Here is a 20795-nt window from a genome sequence, read left to right as displayed (position 1 = left end):
ATTAATGATGATCACAGCTAATACTCTAGAGTCATTTGTGATGATCTCACGGAGTTTCCTTCCTCTATGAGCTGTCCAGTGGTTAAGCATTTACCTTCCAATGCAGGGGACACATAGGTTCTACCCCTGATCGGGAAGCTAAGATCCCACATGCTTTGCAGCCAAAAAACCAAAACACATAAAACAGAAGCAGTATTGTAACAAATTCAATAAAGACTTTAAAAGTGGTCCACATTAAAAAAAAAAAAAAAAAAAGATTAGGAGACCAAGGACTTCCAGGTGGTCTAATGGTTAATACTCTGTTTCCACTGCTGGGGGGTGTGTATTCAATCCCTGGTTGGGGAACTAAGATCCCAGACCAAAAAAAAAAAAAAAAACACAAAAAAAAACAAGAAAGAAAGATGAAGAGACCACCTGAGAGAGGATTAAAGCAATCCAGGCTTGCACACACCCATATCTTACCCTTGAACCACTGCCATAAAAACTCTTCACTAATTCCTCCTAGGGTCTGGATGCACAATTTTGAGAGGCATGAGTCCAGTGTGCCTCTCTTTGCCTGGCAAAGCAATAAAGCTATTCTTTTCTATTTCACCCAAAACTCTTGTCTGTGTCTCAGACTCTATTCGGCACTGGTGCATAGAAGTTGTTTTCAGCATCACTTTGGTCCAGTCACTTAGCCTCTTAGCCACTTAGCATGAGACCAGCTCCTCACCTATGAGTTTAGGGAGCTCAACACTTACTTCATAGGGAGCTCAGCCTGACCTGGGCCTGTAAATCCTATCTATGCGCAGGGCTCCAAATGCCTGACTTCAGCCCCAACTTTCTCCTGAGCCGCAGACCTATCCCTCCAAATGCCTGCCTGAGCTCTCTTCTTGGATGTTTCAAAGAAGCCCCAAACCAAACTCCTGACTATGTTCCTCTTCCAGGGTTTTTCATGGAAATAAATAGCATCATCATCTACCCACATTCAAGCTAAAAACCTAGATTCCTTGATTCCTTTTTTCTCACCCCCACGTCCAGTCCACCACCAAACCCTGCAGACACTATTTTCTGTGTCTGCAAAACATACTTCAAACTGGTCACTTCTCTCCATCCTCATTCATCCACGCCCCATCACTTCTGCCTCCCTCCAATTTTTTTTCCCCAAAGCAAGCAGCCAAGTAGTATTTTTTAAACATAAATCAAGTAACGGAGGTTGTATGTGCCTGGGGACAGAGGGTATATGAGAAATCCCTGTGTTGTCGATTTAATTTTGCTGTGAACCTAACATTGTTTATATATATAGGCTTCCCTGATGTCTCAGTAGTAAAAGAATCCCCTTGCGATGCAGGAGATGTAGGTTAGATCCCTGGATCAGGAAGATCCCCTGGAGAAGGAAATGGCAACCATTCCAGTATTCTTGCCTTGAAAATCCCATGGGCAGAGGAGCCTGGCGGGCTATAGTCCAAGGGGTCGAATAGAGTCAGGCATGACGGAGCTACTGAGCACACAAATATATGTATATATAATTACATACTTATTTATTTTTGGTCACACTGCTGCCACTGCTGCTAAGTCACTCCACTCATGTCCAACTCTGTGCGACCCCATAGATGGCAGCCTACCAGGCTCCCCCAACCCTGGAATTCTCCAGGCAAGAACACTGGAGTGGGTTGCCATTTCCTTCTCCAATGCATGAAAGGAAAAGTGAAAGTGAAGTCGCTCAGTCATGTCCTACTCTTAGCGACCCCATGGACTGCAGCCTACCAGGCTCCTCTGTCCGTGGGATTTTCCAGGCGAGAGTACTGGAGTGGGGTGCCATTGCCATCTTCAGGTCGCACTGCTAAGCATGTGGAATCTTTAGTTCTGCACCCCCTGCATGGGAAGCCCCTAAAACTGCTTTAAAAGGTACAAGTTATTGGGGATTTCCTTGGTGGTCTTCAGTAGTTAGGACTCCATGCTTTAACTGCTGAGGGTGTGGGTTCAATCCTAGTCAGGTAACTAAGACCCCACTAGCCATGAGGAGCAGCCTCCCCAAAAAATGCTTATTGAAAAAATAAAACAGACCATATCACTCACTACCACTTTTAAAACCCTTCAAAGACTTCCTATCATTCTTAGGATAAAATCCAGATTCCAAACCTTGGCTGGTCTGACCCTGCTTATGTCATTCTTCTCCTTGTTCATATTTTCTTCCAGTCTTTTCTGCCTCAGGGCCTTTGCGCTAATTTTTTTCATGTGCCTGGAGCTCTCTTCCCTAATTCTGACATTTGGTTGCCTTCTTCTCATCCTTCAGGCATAAACTGCGACACACCTCCTAAGCAGTGTCTTCCTGACAGCCTAATTCTAGATTATTCCCCTACATCCTCCTCTCCTCCATCACATCAATCTGTGCATTTCCTTTATGGCTTTTATTATATCTGATATTATCATGTATCTCTGTTGACTTATCTCCTTTACTAGACTGTAAGCTGTGTGAAGTCAGGGAGTATCTTGTCATGTCCAACTCTTTTTGAACCCATGGACTACCGCACGCCAGGCTTCCCTGTCCTTCACTATCTCCCAGGGTTTGCTCAAACTCATGTCCATCAAGTTGGTGATGCCATCCAACTATCTCATCCTCTGTCGTCCCCTCCTCCTCCTGCCCTCAATCTTTCCTGGCATCAGGGTCTTTTCCAATGAGTCAGCTCTTTGCATCAGGTGGTGAAAGTATTGGAGCTTCAGCTGCAGCATCAGTCTTTCCAATTCACCACCATTTCCTCAGCATTTCTTTTTTTTTTGCCACACCTCGAGGCATGTGGGATCCTAGTTCCTGACCAGAGGTCGAATATGAATATGCATATTTTATTGCAAACCACTGGAACTATTTTTGGTTATTTATTGGCCAAGCTGTGCAGCTTGTGGGATCTTAGTTCCCCCACCAGGGATTGAACCCAGGCCCTCAGCAGTGAAAACATGGAGTCCAAACCACTGAACCACCAGAACTATTTTTAGTCCCACCTGAAGTCCCACTTGAACTATTTTTAGAAGATGCACACAGTTGCTAAGGAGCACTGTGATGATCATTCCATCCACCCTTGTCTTCCCCATCCCATGGTCAGAGGAAGGTACTCAGTAAATGTCAGTGAAGTTAATTCAAACAGGGAATCCCTGGAACTTTGAGAACAGGTTTAGTATTCTGGAAGCTGAGGAAGAGGGTGGTCTGGGTGGGAGGAATCTGTGTTTGGGTTGTCTGTTGGTTTCCTAGTGTTGCTGTAACAAAGCGTCACAGACTTGGTGCTGAAAACAACAGAAATGCATTCTCAAAGTTCGGTAGGACAGAAGTCTGAAGTCAAGATGCAGGCAAAGGCCGCACTCTCTTCCAAGTCTTGAAAAGAGATCCTTCCTGGCCTCTTTCAGCTTTTGGTAACTCCGGGGCTCCTTGGCTTGCAGCTGCCGCATTTCTGCCTCTGCTCCATCGTCACACGGTAATGTTCCTATGCGTCTGTCTTTACATGGTACTTTCCTCTTAGAAGGACACTAGTCGTATTGGATTAGGGCCCAGCCCAATGACCTCATCTTAATTTGAGTTCATCTGCAAAGACCTTATTTCCAAATAAGGTCATATTCACAGGTACCAGAGGTTGGGGCTCCTACACATTTTCTAGGGAAACACAGTTCTACCCATAACAGGTCATTGCTGAAGCAGTGTGAGTGGACAAGTTCTCCAAGGGTTATAGAGCCAGGACAGGAGAACTGGGGACTCTGGCCTTTAGGAAGGGACAAATAAGAGACCGAGGAGTCCACGAAGAAGTCTGAGACGGGGATGGTCTCCAATCACATCTGTCACATAGACAGAGGTGAAAGAACAAAGGCAAAAAAGTACCCCTTGAACTAAGTAACTGGGCAGATGTCAGTGTCTTTCCTCATGTACACTCGCCATCCCCCCAACAAGGGAGGAAGCAGTGCCTGGGTAACACAAACAGTCTTTTAAGAAATTTAGTTTTGAAGGCTGGAATATATAGAATGGATAAACAACAAGGTCCTACTGTAACAGCACAGGGAACTATATTCAATATGCTGTGATAAACCATGATGGAAAAGAATATGAAAAATAATGTGTATATATGTATAACTGAGTCACTTCGCTGTGCAGTAGTAATTAACACAACACTCTGATTCAACTGTGTTGTTGCTGTTGATTAGTTGCTTCAGTCACGTCCAACTCTCTGCAACCCTATAAACTGTAGTCCACCAGGCTCCTCTGTCCATGGGATTTTCCAGGCACGGATACTGGAGTGGGTTGCCATTTCCTTCTCCAAGGGATCTTTTCAGCCTAGGGATGGAACTCTTGTCTCTTGCTTGGCAGGTGGATTCTTTACCACTCAGCTACCTGGGAAGCCCCAATTCAACTATAGCTCAATTTTTAAAAAATAAATTAAAAAAATTAGTTTTGAAGGAAAAGTCTGACATATGGAAAGGACTAGAGGGAAAGTGGGGCCAAGGGATTGTTAGGGAAGATGTAAAAGTGGAGTCCCAGCACAGTTGAAGGAGGTTGATGGCTTAAAAGCTGGGCTCTGGAGGTGGGCTACTCTGCACTGGATTCTCAGATTGGCTTGTTCCACAACTGTCTGATTTTAGGCTGATTGCTTAACTTCACCACACCTCCGTTTCCTTATCTGGAAAATGGGCATAATTATACTAGTATCCACTTCCCAGGACTGTTGTAAGGAGTAAATGAATGAGGACATTGAACGTGCTTAACATAGCATGTGGCACATACTAAGTGCTCAATAATATTAACTCTTACTGCAATTAGTTTTTTAAAAAAACAAAAACAAAAAACCAAGCAAGACAAGGAGGAGGTTTCAAGAAGGAGGCAGGAAGCAATATCAGACACAGTAGCTAGGACAGGAGGTAGAGAGAGGGTAGAGAAAAGGTCAAGGATTTGGCAGAGTGCTAGCAAAACCTGGAAAAGGAGAGGGCAGAGCTAACACTAGCTAAAGAGCAAATGGGGGAAGAGAGAAGGAGCTGTAGGTATGAAACACTCGGTAGCAGCTGAGAAATAAGAGAGCAAGTGTAAGAAGAAGCAGACCTTGATTTGGGCTGCATGGAGAAAGTCAGAGGGGAAAGTTGCTGAGTGTTTGGTTCTAGGAGCCAGACAGAGGCAACGGTATCTTGTAAATCATTCAAATATTTCAATTTGGTACCATAAATCTTCACATTTGCTGTGCTGAGCCTGGGCATCCAGGGACTGTTCTACAAAGAATGAATGGCTACCAAGGAATGATTGTGGATAAATGGTGACATAAATCAGCATGGGAGTGGGGAAAGAGGAACCTGGATGAGGACTTAGGTTTCAGAAGCCCGAGGTGCAGTTGGCTAGAGGATACCTGTCTCAGAGTCTGCTAAGAAGGTGGGAAAGACTCAGGGCTGGAGACACAGGGTTTAAGAACCATCAGTAGCAGAGTCATCAAAATCAGGAGAAAGGATAAAATGTCCTACAGAAGGCAGGGAGCAGAAGACAGTCCAGGAAAGACTGAGGCTGGTGGAGAACAAGGCACAGGAGGACAGGTATGCAGGCATGGAGGAAGGTTAGGCTGTGGAAGCTTTGGCAGGAACACTTCTGTGGTTGGAGTTGAAAGAGAACCCCAAACCAGGTCCCGAATGTCTCAGGAAGAGGTTGTGGACCATTGCCAAAGCCATCTCAGTGGAGTGCTGGGGACAGAAACCAGGTTTGGGTTGGTGGGGTATGAAAGAAGGATGGGGAAGTAGAGACAGTAAAGACTTGTTTTTTCAGGAAGTTTGCTGTTAAGTTGATGGAGAGATGCAGAGCAAGAGTTGAGCAGGCAGGGGTTTTTATTTATTTATTAACAGTGAACAAGATCGGCCAGATTGCAGGTGGGCAGGAAATGACAGAAAGAGAGGGACAGAAAGAGGAGGAAACCTGGAGCCCTTGTTATCTACAGCAGTTAAAAATAATGAAAAAACAGGAAAACTACATGCACAAACCCTTCAACTGAACAGGGGTAGTAATTTGCAAATCTCTGTGGCACCTGCTACTTCTTATCCAAGGGGAAGGAGAGTTTATAACTGCTGCATGTCTAAGTATTGTTTCATGCCTCGTCTGCCGAAAGTCTTCTTCCTGTAGCACCATCCCACCCTTGGTCTCCTGCCATTTTCAATTTTACTACCAACAGGGCTCACCCTTCCTATGAGCTTCCTCTCTCTCACCCTCTAACCTTCCAGTCCACACCTGATCTCCCTCTGTACCTTCCCCGCGTTTCTGTGGTTTTTCTTCAGTTGCCTGGGTCACACTATGAGTTACCTTGCTTGCCTCCCCCAGGCTTGGTCTCCTGCTTCTCCTATTCCTGGAGCTTGGGGTGTGCATTCTAAGTTGCTTCAGTCTTTGATGCTGAAGTGGACAATAGTCCGCCAGGCTCCTCTGTCCATGGAATTCTCTAGACAAGAATACTGGAATGGGTTGACATTCCCTTCTTCAAGAGATCTTCCCAACTCAGGTATTGAACCCGCGTCTCTTACCTCTCTTGCATTGGCAGGCAGTTTCTTTACCACTACCGCCACCAGGGAAGCCAGGGAGGACACAGGTAAGTCGGTCCTTAATAGTCTAAGAGAGGGTGGTCATTTCTGTATCCTTTACATCCTGGACTTGATTTAGTTGTTTTCCCATCTTGTCTGTTTTTCGGGACCCTGGCAAATAGAATCTTCAACTACGAAAGGGCTGGAGCGGTGGGGCGGGCTGGGTAGCAGTCGGAAGGACAGAGAGGAAGCCAGGGCAGGCCGCCTCCCGAAGCGGCAGGCAGAGGGCGCGCCGGTACCGGGATTGGAAGCGGCCGCAGCTGGAAAGGGGACGCCTGCCTGCCTGGCGGGGGCGGGGTGGGGTGGTACTCCGGGACTGGGGAAGCGCACGTGGGGCCGGGCAGCGCGTGGCTGCACGTGTGGTGCCCCGGGGCTTGTTGTCCCGGCTAAAAATACGCGTCCTGCTGGGGTCGGGAGACTGCCCTCGGCGGGAGAGACTTCTGGAGTCACAGCTTTCTGGGTGGGAGATTGTGGCTTCCAAGCCTGACACCAGGGCTCCCAAGAAACCCGGGGCAAGCCTCGCACCGGGCCTCAGTTTTCTCATCTGTGGAATGAAAGTGAAAGTCTCTCAGTCGTGTCCGACTCTTTGTGACCCCCATGGACTATACAGTCCAAGGAATTCTCCAGGCCAGAATACCGGAGTGGGTAGGGTAGCCTTTCCCTTCTCCAGGGGATCTTCCCGACCCAGGAATAGAACCGGAGTCTCCTGCATTGCAGGCGGATTCTTTACCAACTGAGCTATGAGGGAAGCCTCATCTGTGGAATGGGGACTATTTATCTGCTCAAGAAATAGGGAGCGCCTATGTTGTGCCAGACTGTTCCAGGCGTCAGACATAACTACACAGTTCTTGCCATGGAGTTCACTGTCTAGAGTTTCGGAGGGGGCAGGAATAATGTAAATAAGCAATTTCTATTTCCAAAACTGCCATGAGAAAAGTAAAGGATGAAGTGATAGTGAGGAGTGATATATAAGATGGTACTTGAAGAAGTCACCTATAGAGACATAGTGTCACTATGTCACTTCGGCTTGAGTGAAGAGCCTGGCTAGTTGGATAAAAGAAAGGTGAAGGGAGCTGCCAGGGAGAGGGCAGGGAGCTGGAGAGCGAGGCCCAGCTGGAGACCAAAGCACCCAGTACTGTGGATCCTGAAACTGATCTCCGGTGGAAAAGGTCAGCGGTGGTTTGTGAGGAGTCTGGGCCTGCCCAGAAAGGGTTCAACAGCAAGGGAAAAACACCTTGATTAGGGTGTTGATTGCATAGATGAACGCGTTTATCAAAACTCAGCGAAGAATTGTGCATTTTGCTGTATGTAAATCGTACGTCAAAAACGGCCCAAAAAGTGTGAGAGTGCTCGGCTTGAGAGAGCAACCGTGACCTGGGAAAGTCTGGTTGGCCCCGCGGGCTGATCCCGCACCGCAGACCAGGGTACAGGGCATCCTCTAGGGAGACGGTCGGGCAGGCTGGGAGAAAGCAACCACACCCGGCGGTGTGCGGGCAAAGGTGGTCTCTAGGGTGGAAGTGAGCCGTGCAGCCCACAGCCAGGACCAAGGTTACGGGCTCAGGCCCCCGCCCGGGTTGTCAGGGGCAACCTTGGAGCTGCGCCCTCGCCCCGCCCTTCACGCAGAGGCCAGGTGGCGGTTGGGGCGCGACCAGCCCGTTTGATTTCCCGCGGCCGGTGGAAAGGGGCGGAGGGGGGAGGGGAAAGCGGCCGTCGGCCAATGGGTTGGGTTGGGACAGTCATGTGATGGCCTCGGGGCGGGGCCCAGGTGTACTTACTAGGCTGCGGGCGGGGGCCGCAGCCTCCGCGCGAAGTCCGGGAGGCGGGGCTGGCGTGCGGGCCCTGGGGTTGCTCCGCTAGGATTGGCCTGTGGCCGGGAGGCGGGGCCTGCACGCGCCGCGGCTGCGGGCTACGATTGGCCTCGGTTCAGGGCCGGCTGCCGGCGTGCAGGCTAGGTTCGGGGCGCGAGGACAGAGCGGGGCGGTGGGTTCGCGAGCCAGGGGGAGGGGCCGGGGCGGTGGCGGCGGCGGCGGCGGAGGTGGTGGTGGTGGCGGCGGGGGCCGGTACTGGACCCGGCGGGATGAGCGAGGCGGAGGCGGCAGTGGTGGCGACAGCGGCCCCCGCGGCGACGGTGCCCGCGACGGCGGCAGGGGTGGTAGCGGTGGTGGTCCCGGTGCCCGCAGGGGAGCCACAGAAAGCAGGCGGCGGGGCGGGCAGCGGCGGGGTCGGAACGGCCTCGGGCCCAGCTGCTGGGACCCCCTCGGCGCCAGGCCCCCGCACCCCTGGCAACCCGGCGACGGCGGCCTCGGGAACCCCCGCGCCCCCGGTCCGGAGTCAGGCGGACAAGCCGGTGCTGGGTGAGGGGCGGGGCGCGTGCCACGGCGGCTCTGAGGGGGAGGCGGGGGGTCGACGGGCTGGGGGAGGGGCATCGTGGAGCCCGGCGGGGTCCGGAAAGCCGAAGGCCGGTATGGCTCGAGGCTCAAAGGACCAGCGGACCTTAGTGAGTTTCCCTAGTGGGAAATTCTGCAGTGTCTTCCTGGGTGAGAGGGAGTGGCTGGCGGGTCCAGCTAGGGTCTGGCCACGCCCCCGGGGCGGGAGACTTGATCTTGTTGATTTGGGCTAGTATTAGGTAAATATCTGAACCCGGAAAGCAAGTGCACTAGTGACCCTTAAAATAGGAGGGCTAGAGAGACCCCAGTTATGACCTGAGGGTGGAACCAGGTAAGTACCCCCTTCTAGGTTAAGGGCCTAGATTTGTAGGATGTGAGGAACATGCCTTAGAATCGGAAGAGGTTTGAAACCCTGAGCCCCGCTCTATGGCCGGTTCCATTTGGTGGAATTGGGTAAGAATGCCTTGGAGCTACTGGGTAAAACCTGGTTCGCATGAAGTTTAGCTTAATAGATAATAGGTTGGTTAGATTTTGGAGTGTCCCAAAACTGAGTCCAACTCCATCTCTTCCCCCTATCTTACTGCCCCCACTGCATCTCTGCCTGGCAGCAATCCAAGTCCTGGGCACTGTCAAATGGTTCAACGTGCGGAATGGTTACGGATTCATCAACAGGTATCTGAGGAACCCAGGGAGGGGATGGAATGGGTGTCTTCCAAACTGATCTATGGGACTGGACACCTTCCCAGCCTCATCTCTACCCCTGCCAAGGCACATGGTTGCAATGTCCAGCTGATGCTTATTGAAAGTCTTTAACCACAGCACAGATGTGGGCATGATGAAGCCTTCTCCACATCTTCAAGGGCAGCAGAGGGTTAATGATCTAGGAAGTTGGCAAATCTGGCTCTGATCCTCTCAGCTGGTCTGTGTCACCTTCTGGTTTAGTTTGCCACCGCCTTTGGGGCAGAATGTACCTGCAGAATGTGCCTCCGGCCGGAATCCTCACTCATTTCCTGTTTCGGGCAGCACACATAGCACTCTCATAACTCATCCCCCTTAGAGAGCTGTTAGCTCATTGAATCCCCCACCTGACGGGACTGAGTCTGGTGGGGGTTGGGGAAAGAAGGCACCAGCCTAGCCTGAGGCTGCTGCTTTCCTTCTGCAGCACCCCCGCACTCCCCAAACTGGGAGGGGCCATAGTGTCAGATTCTGAGCCGAGTCAGGTCTCCCCCAGTGGGCCCTTCCCCAGTCCAGGCACCTTGCCCGGCCCAGCCCTCCTGGGAGGCCTCAGTTCCCTCTTAGCAGGCTGACCTTTGTGCAGATCCAAGTGCTTTAAAGCCAGAACACTTGTTCTAGGGAAGGGTCCTTCTCTAATCCTGGAAACTGAGGACTCCTGGAAGGTTCTGAGGGAAGACCTCTTCACACCCACCCCCCGCTGGGGTGCTAGGGTAAACTAGGGTGATGGGCAAAGTAGTGACAGAATGATCTAATATCTTCTTTCTCGCCCTTGATCTCTTGGTGTGCTGAGAGGGGGCCTGACGGGGTTCACCTCCAGGCTGAGAATAAAGTTTTGTGGGCTGTTTGGAGCCAGTTTCTGACACATTTTCCCCTCCTCAAAGGTGTTCTGCACCTCTGCTCCTGTTCCTACTCACTCCCTCCTTGACTGCAGAAGGAAGGAGACTGAGAGGAATTCTCCACCCACGATGTGGGTTGGGGAGCAGGGGTTGTTGGCTGGGACAGTGACACCCAGCACTACCAGGTTCTAAGGTGCCCCGGGGTAGAGGGTGGAGAGCTCCACAGGTAAAGGCTGAACCAGCTCCTTCAAGGTGCCTTTGCCAACCCTGCAGCCCTTTCCTCATGAAGCCCAAGTTTTTCATGGAGGTTTTAGGGATCTGCTCTTCATACCCGCTTCAGGGGGCCCTATTGGCTCTTGTCTCACTCTCTGGGCCCTGTTTAACCCCAAGCAGCAATGGAAGGTGGAGAGGATGGGGCCACAGGTCTTGGGAATGGGCAGCTAGGGAGGCCTCAGCGGAGGTGAGTGCCTTACCAAAATCATCACCTAACACCCCATCCTGTCCTGCAGGAATGACACCAAGGAGGATGTCTTTGTTCACCAGGTAAGAGCTGGGATGGCTTTCTGAGGGGAGGAACCCGCCCTCCCTGATGGTCTTTGCCACTGTCCTCTTAGCACAAGTCCTGGCTCTCCAGCTTTCACCTCCCACCAGGAAATAGTTCCCTATCCATCCCACAGGTGCTGTATTAACTGCATTGGCCCCACTTGTGCTGGGTTGTCTCTGTAAGAGTTGCCCTCTGGGCACGGGACCTGTGAACATCCCAGGAGCGAATCACAGGCACTGTCCAAGGGAAAGGACACAGGCTAGCGCTACTTGGGCACAGTGGTTCTCAAAGTGTGGTCCCCGCACCAGCAGCATCTCCTGACATCTGGATTCTCAGGCCCACCCCAGACCTAGCCAATCAGGCTTGGGGGTGGGGCCAGCTGCCTGTTTTAACTAGCTCTCCAGGTGATAGTGATGCACGCACAGTTTGAGAACCACTGCTTTGGTGGAAAGCATGCTCAGTGGGACTGAGGTAAGAAACACAGTATGTGTTACCCACTTTGCAACTTAAGACTGTTGGCCTTTTGTTTGGCTTTTGAGTTCATGTTTCTTGCTTCCCTTCTGGAAATCCCTGAGGGGTCAGGGGAGGAGGGAGTGAGTCCTGGGGACCGTGGTAACTACACAGTTGTTCAGCGGCCCCTAGTTTGTGGCTTTTCCCCTGCTGAACTTTGCCTTCTCCTTGCTTCACCCTACAGCCCCAGCTCACAAGTAAAATTTTGAAAAGAATGGAAGTGGGTGGTGGGCCCCACAGGGGTGCGAGAGATCCCAGCCACTCACCTTTCTCCTGGCCTTTCCTTAACCAGACAGCTATTAAGAGAAACAACCCCAGGAAGTTTCTGCGCAGCGTTGGGGATGGGGAGACCGTGGAGTTCGATGTCGTGGAAGGAGAGAAGGTTCGGGGGCTGCGGTTGGAGAGCCCGCCAAACCAGGGGAGGGTGGCCTGGAGGTCGCCCCCAGGCTCTGCCCGGGCAGCACAGGCCATGGGGCTGGGACCGTGTTCTTGAGCAGAACTTGTCCTTAAGGCTCTGGCTGCTTCAAGGGGTGTCCGAAAGAAGGTGTCCCTGTCACAGTCAGGGTGCTCCCTGCCGTTCAACAGGCCCATGTCTGTTCTCCATGGGGCACCTGTGCCCATGTTCTCTCAGAATCAGCCCTCCAGGAGATGCTCCCCTGCTGCCAGCCCTCTTTCTCCATCCCCACCACACCTCCAGGCTAAGCCTCATGAGGGTCCAGTGGCAGTTATTTCAAAAGGACCAGTTGCAGATGTGGCCCCTTCCAGAAGGGTCCCAACACCACTGGCCCCTGCTCCTCTGGGGAGGGTGGAAAGAACCAGAAGTTAGAGGAGCTGGAGAGGGGGCAGTTATTTGGACGGATGGAAGACAGTGATTCAAGCCAGACTGGGAGGGTTGTGCATCTGTCATGGGAGCTGGTTCTCACCAGTTCCTCCCCACCTCCTCCCCAGGGCGCAGAAGCTGCTAACGTAACTGGGCCTGGAGGGGTGCCAGTGAAGGGCAGCCGCTATGCCCCCAACCGACGCAGGTTCCGCCGATTCATCCCCCGGCCCCGCCCAGCTGCCCCGCCACCCATGGTGGCAGAGGCTCCATCGGGTGGAACAGAGCCAGGCAGCGAAGGGGAGCGTGCTGAAGACTCCGGGCAGCGGCCCAGACGACGGCGCCCACCACCCTTCTTCTACCGACGGCGCTTCGTGCGAGGCCCTCGGCCCCCCAACCAGCAGCAGCCCATAGAGGTGAGGGGGACTGGGAACATGGGAACCAGCTGCCCACATCCTGGAAAAGGAGCAGAGTTAATGAGGCTGGAGCCCAGAGGAAGCAGGGTGGAAGGTGGGCTGGGAAGAGCTGTGGACACCAAAGCAGCTAGTGCCACCCGGCTCCCCCCGGCCTTTGTGTGTCCCCAGGGCACAGATGGGGTAGAACCCAAAGAGACAGCCCCGTTGGAGGGAGACCAGCAGCAGGGGGATGAGCGGATACCCCCACCCAGATTCCGGCCCAGGTACCGAAGGTAAGACTCCCTTTCTTGGGCCCTGGCTTCCCCTTCACCAGCCAGTGTGGGGACCCGAGGATGGGAAGGGGAGAGGCCTGAAGCCAGAGGTCAGGAGGGCTGGGCCACTGAGCCATTACTGCCCAGGTGCCCAGAGTTAGCAGGCACCCCTGGGATGGGACGGGAAGGCAGGCTAGTCTGCCCCTGCTGGGGGGGTCCTAGGAGGGAGGGACATGGTCTGCACTGGGCTCCTGTCCCTTCAGGGTCCTCGCTTCTCGCCCCAGGCCTTTCCGCCCCAGGCCACCCCAGCAGCCCACCACAGAAGGTGGGGATGGCGAGACCAAGCCCAGCCAAGGCCCCACTGACGGCTCCCGACCTGAGCCCCAGCGCCCACGAAACCGTCCCTACTTCCAGCGGAGACGGCAGCAGCCCCCGGGACCCAGGCAGTCCACAGCCCCAGAGGTGAGGACCTGGGACTGTCCGTGTCAGGGGCCAGAGAAGGAAAGAAAAGCCTGGGGCCAACTTCCCCCTGTCCCTTCTTCCCCTACTCCTGACTTCCTTTCCCTTTCCTTCCCACTCTCTTTGTCCCCCCTTCTCCTGCCCCCACTCACCCTGGCTTCAAGGCAGCCTGACACCCAAGAGCCAGGACTGCCAGGTCCACCCCTGGCAGCCACCCGCCAACCCACCCACCAGGAAAGCCCAGCAGAGGCGTTGGAGCCCACGTCACACCCTGCAGACTCCCTCTTGGCTCTGCTGGAGCCCCCACACCAGCCTGTGGATGGGAATTGAGGGAGGAACAGGAACAGAAAAGGTGCAAGAGGTTGAAACTGGGGGCCCTGAAGAACAAGAGGGTCTCAGCCAACCACCCTTGTTCTCTCTAGACCTCAGCCCCCATCAACAGTGGGGACCCCCCAACCACCATACTGGAGTGATTCCAACTCAAAGGACACCCAGAGCCACCATCTGGTGAGTGGCAGGCCCAGGGCTGGGTACCAAGAGGCGGGGGTGGGGCTGGGTGGTGACAAGTTGCTGGTGTGATTTTTTTCCATCTCTCCTCCTCTCAGGTATCTGCCAGTTTTTCCAACTGACCTGTATCTTACCCAGCACCTCCCTCCCCTCTTTCCCATAATTCATGACATCAAAACACCGGCTTTTCCCCCCATTCCTTGAGACTCAGGAGGGCCAAAGCAACAGCCTTTTGCTTTTTTTTTTCCTCTCTCCCTTACCAAGGGTTGAAGGAAGGGATCCATCCTTATTGTTCAGAGGCATCAACTCCCTCCCCTAAATCAGGCTGAGAAGGAACCAGCCAGCTCTTCCCTCCTCCTGGTTGTTTTTCTTTCCCACCCCAGTTTATTTTTTGTTTCCCTGCTCCCCCTACCTCTGAAGCCATTTTATGAACTGTCATGTGCCACCTGAGCCTCCAGTAAAAACAAAAACGGGCTTTCCTGTTGTCTTGGTCTCTGCCTCTTTTCTGTTCGCCTTGTTGGTAATGCACTGTTGAGGGTGGCAGGAGAGAGAGGGGTTGGTAGGCAGGGCCTGCTCTCGGATCCTTGTTCCCACGGTTCTAGCTTTGCAGCTCTGCAGAAGTGCCTTCATCCCTGGGACACTGACTTTTCCCATCTGTGAAATGGGACTATTGCCTCCCTGGTCGAATGAGTGATTCCTGAACTACCAAGAGCAGGGTCTGGCAGCTGCAGCGTCAACTTACTGAGGCTTTACTACTGTTAACAAAGGCAATGATTCCAGCTCTTAAGTGGAGGCCTGAGTGACAGCATCCAGTCCAGAGGATTCTGTGGCCTGGAACTGAGGCAGGATGGAGAAGAGGCGGGGGTGGGGAGGCTGCGGTCCGGGTCTCAGCCCGTCTTGGAGTGCCTCCACACGACAGGATGCACATCTCATACAGTAACTTTATATACGGATCTCTATATATACATTTAGTACAACAGACCTTCAGTTTCTTCTCCCTGCCCCTGCTTTTTCAAACATATACAAAAATATCTGAAGGCTCCTCCCAGCCCAGTGTTCACAGGCAGCCTTTCAAATCCCTCTTGCCCTTAGTTGGTCAAAAGCCTGTGGGATAATACCCTCCCAGGATGGGAGAGGAGGGAAGAGCTGGGGCCCCCACCTGGCAGCCTTGGGAGCAGCGGGGGTGGAGCCCAGAACCCTGAGTCTAGAGGGGAGCCCACTGTCCCTTCCTCTCACCATGGATGGACGTGTGTTCCCTCTCGCCCTGGAAGGCTGAGCAAGAGGACTGAGCCTGCCATATGACAAGTGAGATTAGATCTTAGGAAGGGGGGTGTGTCCTTTGCCCTGGAGGGGACAGACAGACCCCCTCCCCTTTCACCCAGAGTCTGTGGCAAGAATTCCGAGGAAGTGCCAGAGAGGGAGAAGTCCAAGGTGGCAGGAACTGGATCTCTCTTCTCCTGTCCTGCTCTCGGCTTTGGTTCACCCCCACCCGAAAGTCAGTCCTAGAGTCTCTCCTCCCTGTAAACCCCCTTCACTAGCCAGGGCACAAGTATTCTGGAGCTGAGGCGGGGTGGGGATGGCTACTGAAGAAGGAGGGGATGGAGGGGAGACTGACCCACCCCACAGCCACTGCCTAACCACAACACAAATAATCGAAGAGGTCACACGAGGGGAATGAGGGGGTGCTCAGACCACCCTTCCCTCCAGCTTCCCAATCCCACCAGGCTGCAGGGGTTTTCTCCGCCCTGGAAGTAATGGGGGAGAGAGAGTTAAAGTGCTGCAGAGGAAAGGAGGGAGGTCTCTGGGCAAGTGGAGAGAACTGGCTCTCCTACTCCTGTGTGGCCCCTCAGTCATTCTCATCTGGCCCTAAGTACTCCAGTTCTGTGCTGGGTTTCACTTCCTGCTCCAGAAGAGAAGGTGTCCGGCGGAAGACGGCTGAGATCTGGTCAAACGTCCTGCCACGGGTTTCAGGCACTTTTAAGAAGGTGAAGATGAAGAAGCCAAGCAGGAGGACCGCGAATAGAAGAAAGACGTAGGGACCCATAGCATCCTGGGACAAGTGGAGAAAGAGGTGTTGACAGAGGGGAGGGAACGGGTGGCTTTGGGCAAGCCAAGACTAAAGGACTGGCTTGGGGCCAAAGGTCCTCACAGGGAACTGGGACACTGCACGAAGCAGGTTGCTCCTTGGTGGGCAATGGAAATTACCAGGAGAATTTAGTGAAAAGAGAATTCTCTGAACCCCATCTCTCCTGGTTTTTCCCTCTTTTACCATCCTGAGTTACTGCACTCAGTGGATTCCTGGCCATTTGCACTATTAATATGAAGTTTGTAATTTTATTCCTAAGTAAGTTATGCCACTAGTTGGCTTTGAAGACAGCTCTGTTATTTTCCATCTAGCTCAGTTCCCTTCTTTGCTTTGATTCTGGTGGAGCAGGTGGTCTTCAGGACCCACGTGGCCCACTAAAGTGATCCCCCGACCAGCAGTCTGTGGGCGAGGCAGGGTGGGGGGGATGCTGAGTGGAAAGCATCTGGGCTAGTGATGCGTTGCCCTCCTCTGGCTGACGGTGTGGGAGATGGGGGCGGGGGCAGGGGACCTACCGCCACATACTGGAAACCCATGCCAATGATGAAGTTGCACGTCCAGTTGGAGAACCCAGCCACTGCCATGGCCGCTGGGCGGGGTCCCTGGCTGAAGAGCTCGGCCACGATGAACCAGGGGATGGGGCCAGGGCCAATCTCAAAGAAGGCCACGAAGCCAAAGATGGCCACAATGGAGACATAGCTCATGGCTGGAACCCGCTCCTGGGGGCCGGGCAGGGAGGGTGGAGAAATCAGGTCAGGTCTTTCAGGATCTTCCTTTGCCCTCCACCCAGGAAACTGGCATCGACCCCTACCAGCCATTCACAGGCAGGGGACCTGCCACCTAGGTTGCAACAAGCCTTCAAGCATTTGACATTCAGCTGGCTGCCCTGTGATGATTCAGGGCAGAGGGAACATATGGTCTCTCAGCTCTTATGTCGATTCCCCCATGATTCTAGAGCTGGGTTCGTAGGAATTACTGTCCCTGAGGTTTGACAGGGGCTCTCCCCACTGGCTGCCAGGCTAATGCTACAGTGTCCTTCTAGAGCAGGAGGAAGTGCATGCAGCCTGGGTCCCTTGGGGGCATGGTCTTGGCACATGGCCTGGGCCCAGCGTCAAAGGCGTGTATGTTGAGGAATGACCCTGGCTGTCCTCAGAGCCCCTTGGGGCAGTTCCCTGGGGTTTGGAGGCTGGTCCCCCTCCGTCTCCTCAGGCCTCACCAGCAGAAGCAGAGCCACAGTCATCAAAATGGCGCAGCCACACATGCCTGCCAGGCCCAGGAGATGGAGGGTCCGGCGCCCAGCCCGTTCCACCAAGAACACCTGCAGAGAGAGTCAGGGCTTGCCAGGGGCCTTCAGAGCTTGGGATGTGGGAGGGGTTGGATGGGTGGGTCAGCCAAAGGTTGGACATTTGGGACACCCAGGTATGTAATGGTGGGGACCCTTCCAGAGGCCAGCAGTTACCGAGACCAAGGTGAAGACTGTGTTGACCACGCCGGCTCCGATGGTGGCATAGGCTGGTTTCTCTACCCCCGCTGACTCAAAGATGCTGGTTGAATAATAGAAAACCTAGAGGTGGGCCAGAAGAAAAGGTGATGACAAGGATGTTCCTTCCTCCCTTGAAGCCACACCAAGCTGGACTAACCCTGAATTTTAACAAAGCGGGGGCTTGCTCCCTTCATTCCTCTGGGGCTGTACCCTAACCCTGCCCCTCCTGGAGATGGCTGCATCCACACTGCACTGATGCCCGTACCGCATTGATGCCTGACAGCTGCTGGCTCAGCTGCAGCACAATGGCGATGACGAGGGGCTGCCGGTGGGTGTGGCTGCCCAGAAGCTGGAGCAAGGACAAGGGCCGCTCACGCTCCAACTTCCGCTTCTCCTCCTTCAGCTCAGCCAACACCTCAGACACGTCGGCCCAGCCCGTCAGGCGCTTCAGACCTGGAGGTGAGGGGGGTCAGGCCTGAGAGGGCAGGCAGAGGACCTGGGAGAGGCACAAGTGCCTGCAGGATGGTGCGGGAGCTCACTCTTTCTGGCGGGCCCCTCCAGGTTCCGGATGATGTAGAGGTAGCGGGGGCTTTCTGGGCAGAGGGGCAGCAAGACCATCTGCAGGAGGGCAGGCAGCACAGTGATGCCCAGGAGGAGTGGCCATAAGGTGGCCGTGCCCAGCATGGACTCCAAGCCTAGCACCTGTGAAAGAAAGCAGGGAAGAAGGACAGGATGTTCAGCCTGTACCCAGAGCCCCAACCCCCTGCCCAGCCTCCCAGGAGGCCAGGCCCAGTCACCTGGGCGATTAGGATGCCAGTGACGATGGCCAGTTGATTGAGGGTCCCCAGGGCGCCCCGCAGGTGAGTAGGGGCGATCTCCCCCACGTACATGGGCACCAGTCCCGACGTCAGCCCTGAGCAGAGGGAAGAAGAGAGCTTCTCAGGGCAGCTGCCCACCCACCCCCATCACCATCCCCAAGGCCAGGGTTAGTGAAGGAGAGCAAGGCTCTGGGCAGGGCCACAGTGCCCGTGGGTACCTGAGTAGGCGCCAATGAAGAACCGTCCAAGAATGAGCATCTCGTAGGAGGCAGCTGCCTTGGCCAGGCCCATGAGGGTGCCCCCCAGCACTGCCAGGGCGTTGTTGAACAGCATGGCCCTCTTCCTGGCAGACAGAGAGTGGGGCTGTGAGAGTCCAGGAACCCGTGTTCTGGCTCCCTTCCTGTCCCTCCACCCTCACTCTCCAGCCCCATACCTTCCCAGCCACTGAGAGATGATGCCAATCAGGAAGGATGAGATCATGCCACCCACAGAGAAGATGGCCACGGAGAGAGCCCAGAGGGTGGTGAGGGTGCCTGGTGGGATGGAGCCGGGTCCCTCAGGCCCCTGCCTCCCCAGCCAGGTGTCATTGTAGCTCTGTTCAATCACCTGGGGGCACAGCAAAGGAGTGATTGGCTGCTAGACTCTTCCCTCTCTGCTCACCCCACTACCTTGTCTGAGCACCCCACTCTGCCAACTGTAGCCCCTCACCTTCTGGGGGGCATTGATGACCCCAATGTTGTAGCCAAACTGCAGGGATCCAAGAACAGCGGAGAATACGGCAAGGACCAAGGTCCCAGTGACTCGCTGCCGAGGGGGCTCCCCATCCTGGGCAGGCAGAAGCATAGAGGAGGCATGTCACATGGAACTGTGGCATCTTTCCTTCCTTCAGGGGCCCAGGCCCAGTAGGAGCCTAAAGATGCTGGGTTTCATCCAACATGTGGGATGAGGGAAAGTGGACCATATTAGGAATCAATCGAAGATCTCAGTGTAAACAAGAGCAGGAAGAACCCAAGAGTACCAGGGCATGAAGGAGAAACTGATGTTTGAGTCCAGCAAGCAGAGAAACGTTTGAGAACCTGGGTCTCACAATTCCTCTCTGCCCTTGGGACAGGCTTGGCATTAAGAGACCCCCGTTCAGATTTGTGTGACCTTAAGTAAGTCACTTCCTCACTTTGAACTGAAGAGATAGGGGTGATGTTGCTTGTCAAGTGAAAGTGTGAAAATAAAAACTGAATGTTGAGTGTCCCCAACAGTGCTGCTTTTATAAGATAACAAGTGTGTTAGCATCATCAGTCTCTGTCCTCTTCTCTTCCATCTACGGGTTCTCTCCGCGGGCTCCTGGAAGCCCCCAATAGGCTCAAGAAGGACAATTCCAAAAAGGACAACGCGGTCATTCCTCCTGGCTTATGGCCTTCTCTGTCTCCGCCCCGGCCTCCCTTCCCCCTCCAAGCTGCGACGAAGGGCAGGGGGCCATGCTGGCTTTTGCCTGAGCGAGCCTTGCGCAGGGGATGGGGGCGGGAAGGTGGTGTGAGGGGCGGTAGCCTTGGTGGCTGACCGCTGGCGGCACAGACTGTCTCCAAAAGGAAACCTGAGCTGGGGGAGGGAGGGCTGACACTCCCCTCTACCCCTCCACCAACCGTAGGGCCGAGGGAAAGTTCAGCGTCCTGGAGGACTGCCAAGAGTGGGGGTGGGGGTGGACCTACGGAGCACCCCCGGTCTTCGAAAAACTGCGGGCGGGCGAGCCGGGACAGACGGACAGCTCCTGGAGGGCAAGACTCGCCTGAATCTGCTTTCTTGAGGGCAGGAAGTCCTCGATCCCGGCGCAAAGCGCCGCGAACTAGAGAAGAGGGCGAACCCAGGACGCGCAGAATCCAGCTGTGGTTCTTGCCCACAATGATCCCCCAGACTCATTCTGCCTCTTGGAGTGACTGGAATCTGACATTCACGGGTTGTCCTGCTCGGGTATAAATAGCCAGTCCCCCACCCCACCCCCGGCGCCTGCGCAAGGACCGCCCCCTAGCTGACCCCAACCGCGACCCCAGCCCGAGAAAAGCGGGACCCTTGTCCCCGTCCCGCCCCCTCAGGCTAAATCCTACTTCAGAGCCGATCTGTTGGAAGCCCGACGGCATCTTGTCTTAGAAACTGGAGACGCAGGAGCTGCAGTAGACGAGAGGAAGGCGACTGGGGGGTCTGCGACCCCAGCCTGGTGGGCGGAGGACGCGAGGGTGATGGGGGTCCCGGAGTGTTGTGAGGAGGGCGAGTCTGGCGGGACCCACAGCTACAAGCCCAGGAGCCAGACAGCAGCTCCCAGGCATCTGGCGAAGCTTGGCTGGGGGGAAAAGACCCGAAGAGCAGCCCCCGCAGCCCCTAGGGCCACGCCTTTCACGGCAC

At 54.3% G+C, this 20795-nt stretch overlaps 2 protein-coding genes across 2 annotated transcripts; one reads left to right on the top strand and one right to left on the bottom strand.

Moving 5' to 3' along the window:
- Positions 1-8392: 8392 nt before the first annotated feature.
- Positions 8393-14505, top strand: YBX2 (Y-box binding protein 2). The gene is made up of 9 exons (XM_043903645.1): positions 8393-8912; positions 9554-9617; positions 11026-11059; positions 11863-11952; positions 12519-12803; positions 12972-13075; positions 13339-13516; positions 13936-14020; positions 14119-14505. The coding sequence occupies exons 1-8, from the start codon at positions 8636-8638 to the stop codon at positions 13984-13986; spliced, it is 1083 nt and encodes a 360-aa protein (XP_043759580.1). The 5' UTR covers positions 8393-8635; the 3' UTR covers positions 13987-14020; positions 14119-14505.
- Positions 14506-14941: 436 nt separating this feature from the next.
- Positions 14942-20764, bottom strand: SLC2A4 (solute carrier family 2 member 4). The gene is made up of 11 exons (XM_043903644.1): positions 20501-20764; positions 19113-19229; positions 18838-19010; positions 18623-18747; positions 18384-18499; positions 18126-18288; positions 17852-18039; positions 17563-17667; positions 17320-17421; positions 16619-16822; positions 14942-16070 (listed from the first exon to the last, which is right to left on the bottom strand). The coding sequence occupies exons 1-11, from the start codon at positions 20531-20533 to the stop codon at positions 15867-15869; spliced, it is 1530 nt and encodes a 509-aa protein (XP_043759579.1). The 5' UTR covers positions 20534-20764; the 3' UTR covers positions 14942-15866.
- Positions 20765-20795: the final 31 nt, after the last annotated feature.

Source organism: Cervus elaphus, chromosome 5, assembly GCF_910594005.1.
Source record: "Cervus elaphus chromosome 5, mCerEla1.1, whole genome shotgun sequence".
Taxonomy (NCBI): Eukaryota; Metazoa; Chordata; class Mammalia; order Artiodactyla; family Cervidae; genus Cervus; species Cervus elaphus.
Note: the sequence above shows the minus strand (reverse complement) of the source record. Positions and strands in the feature narration are given on the sequence as shown.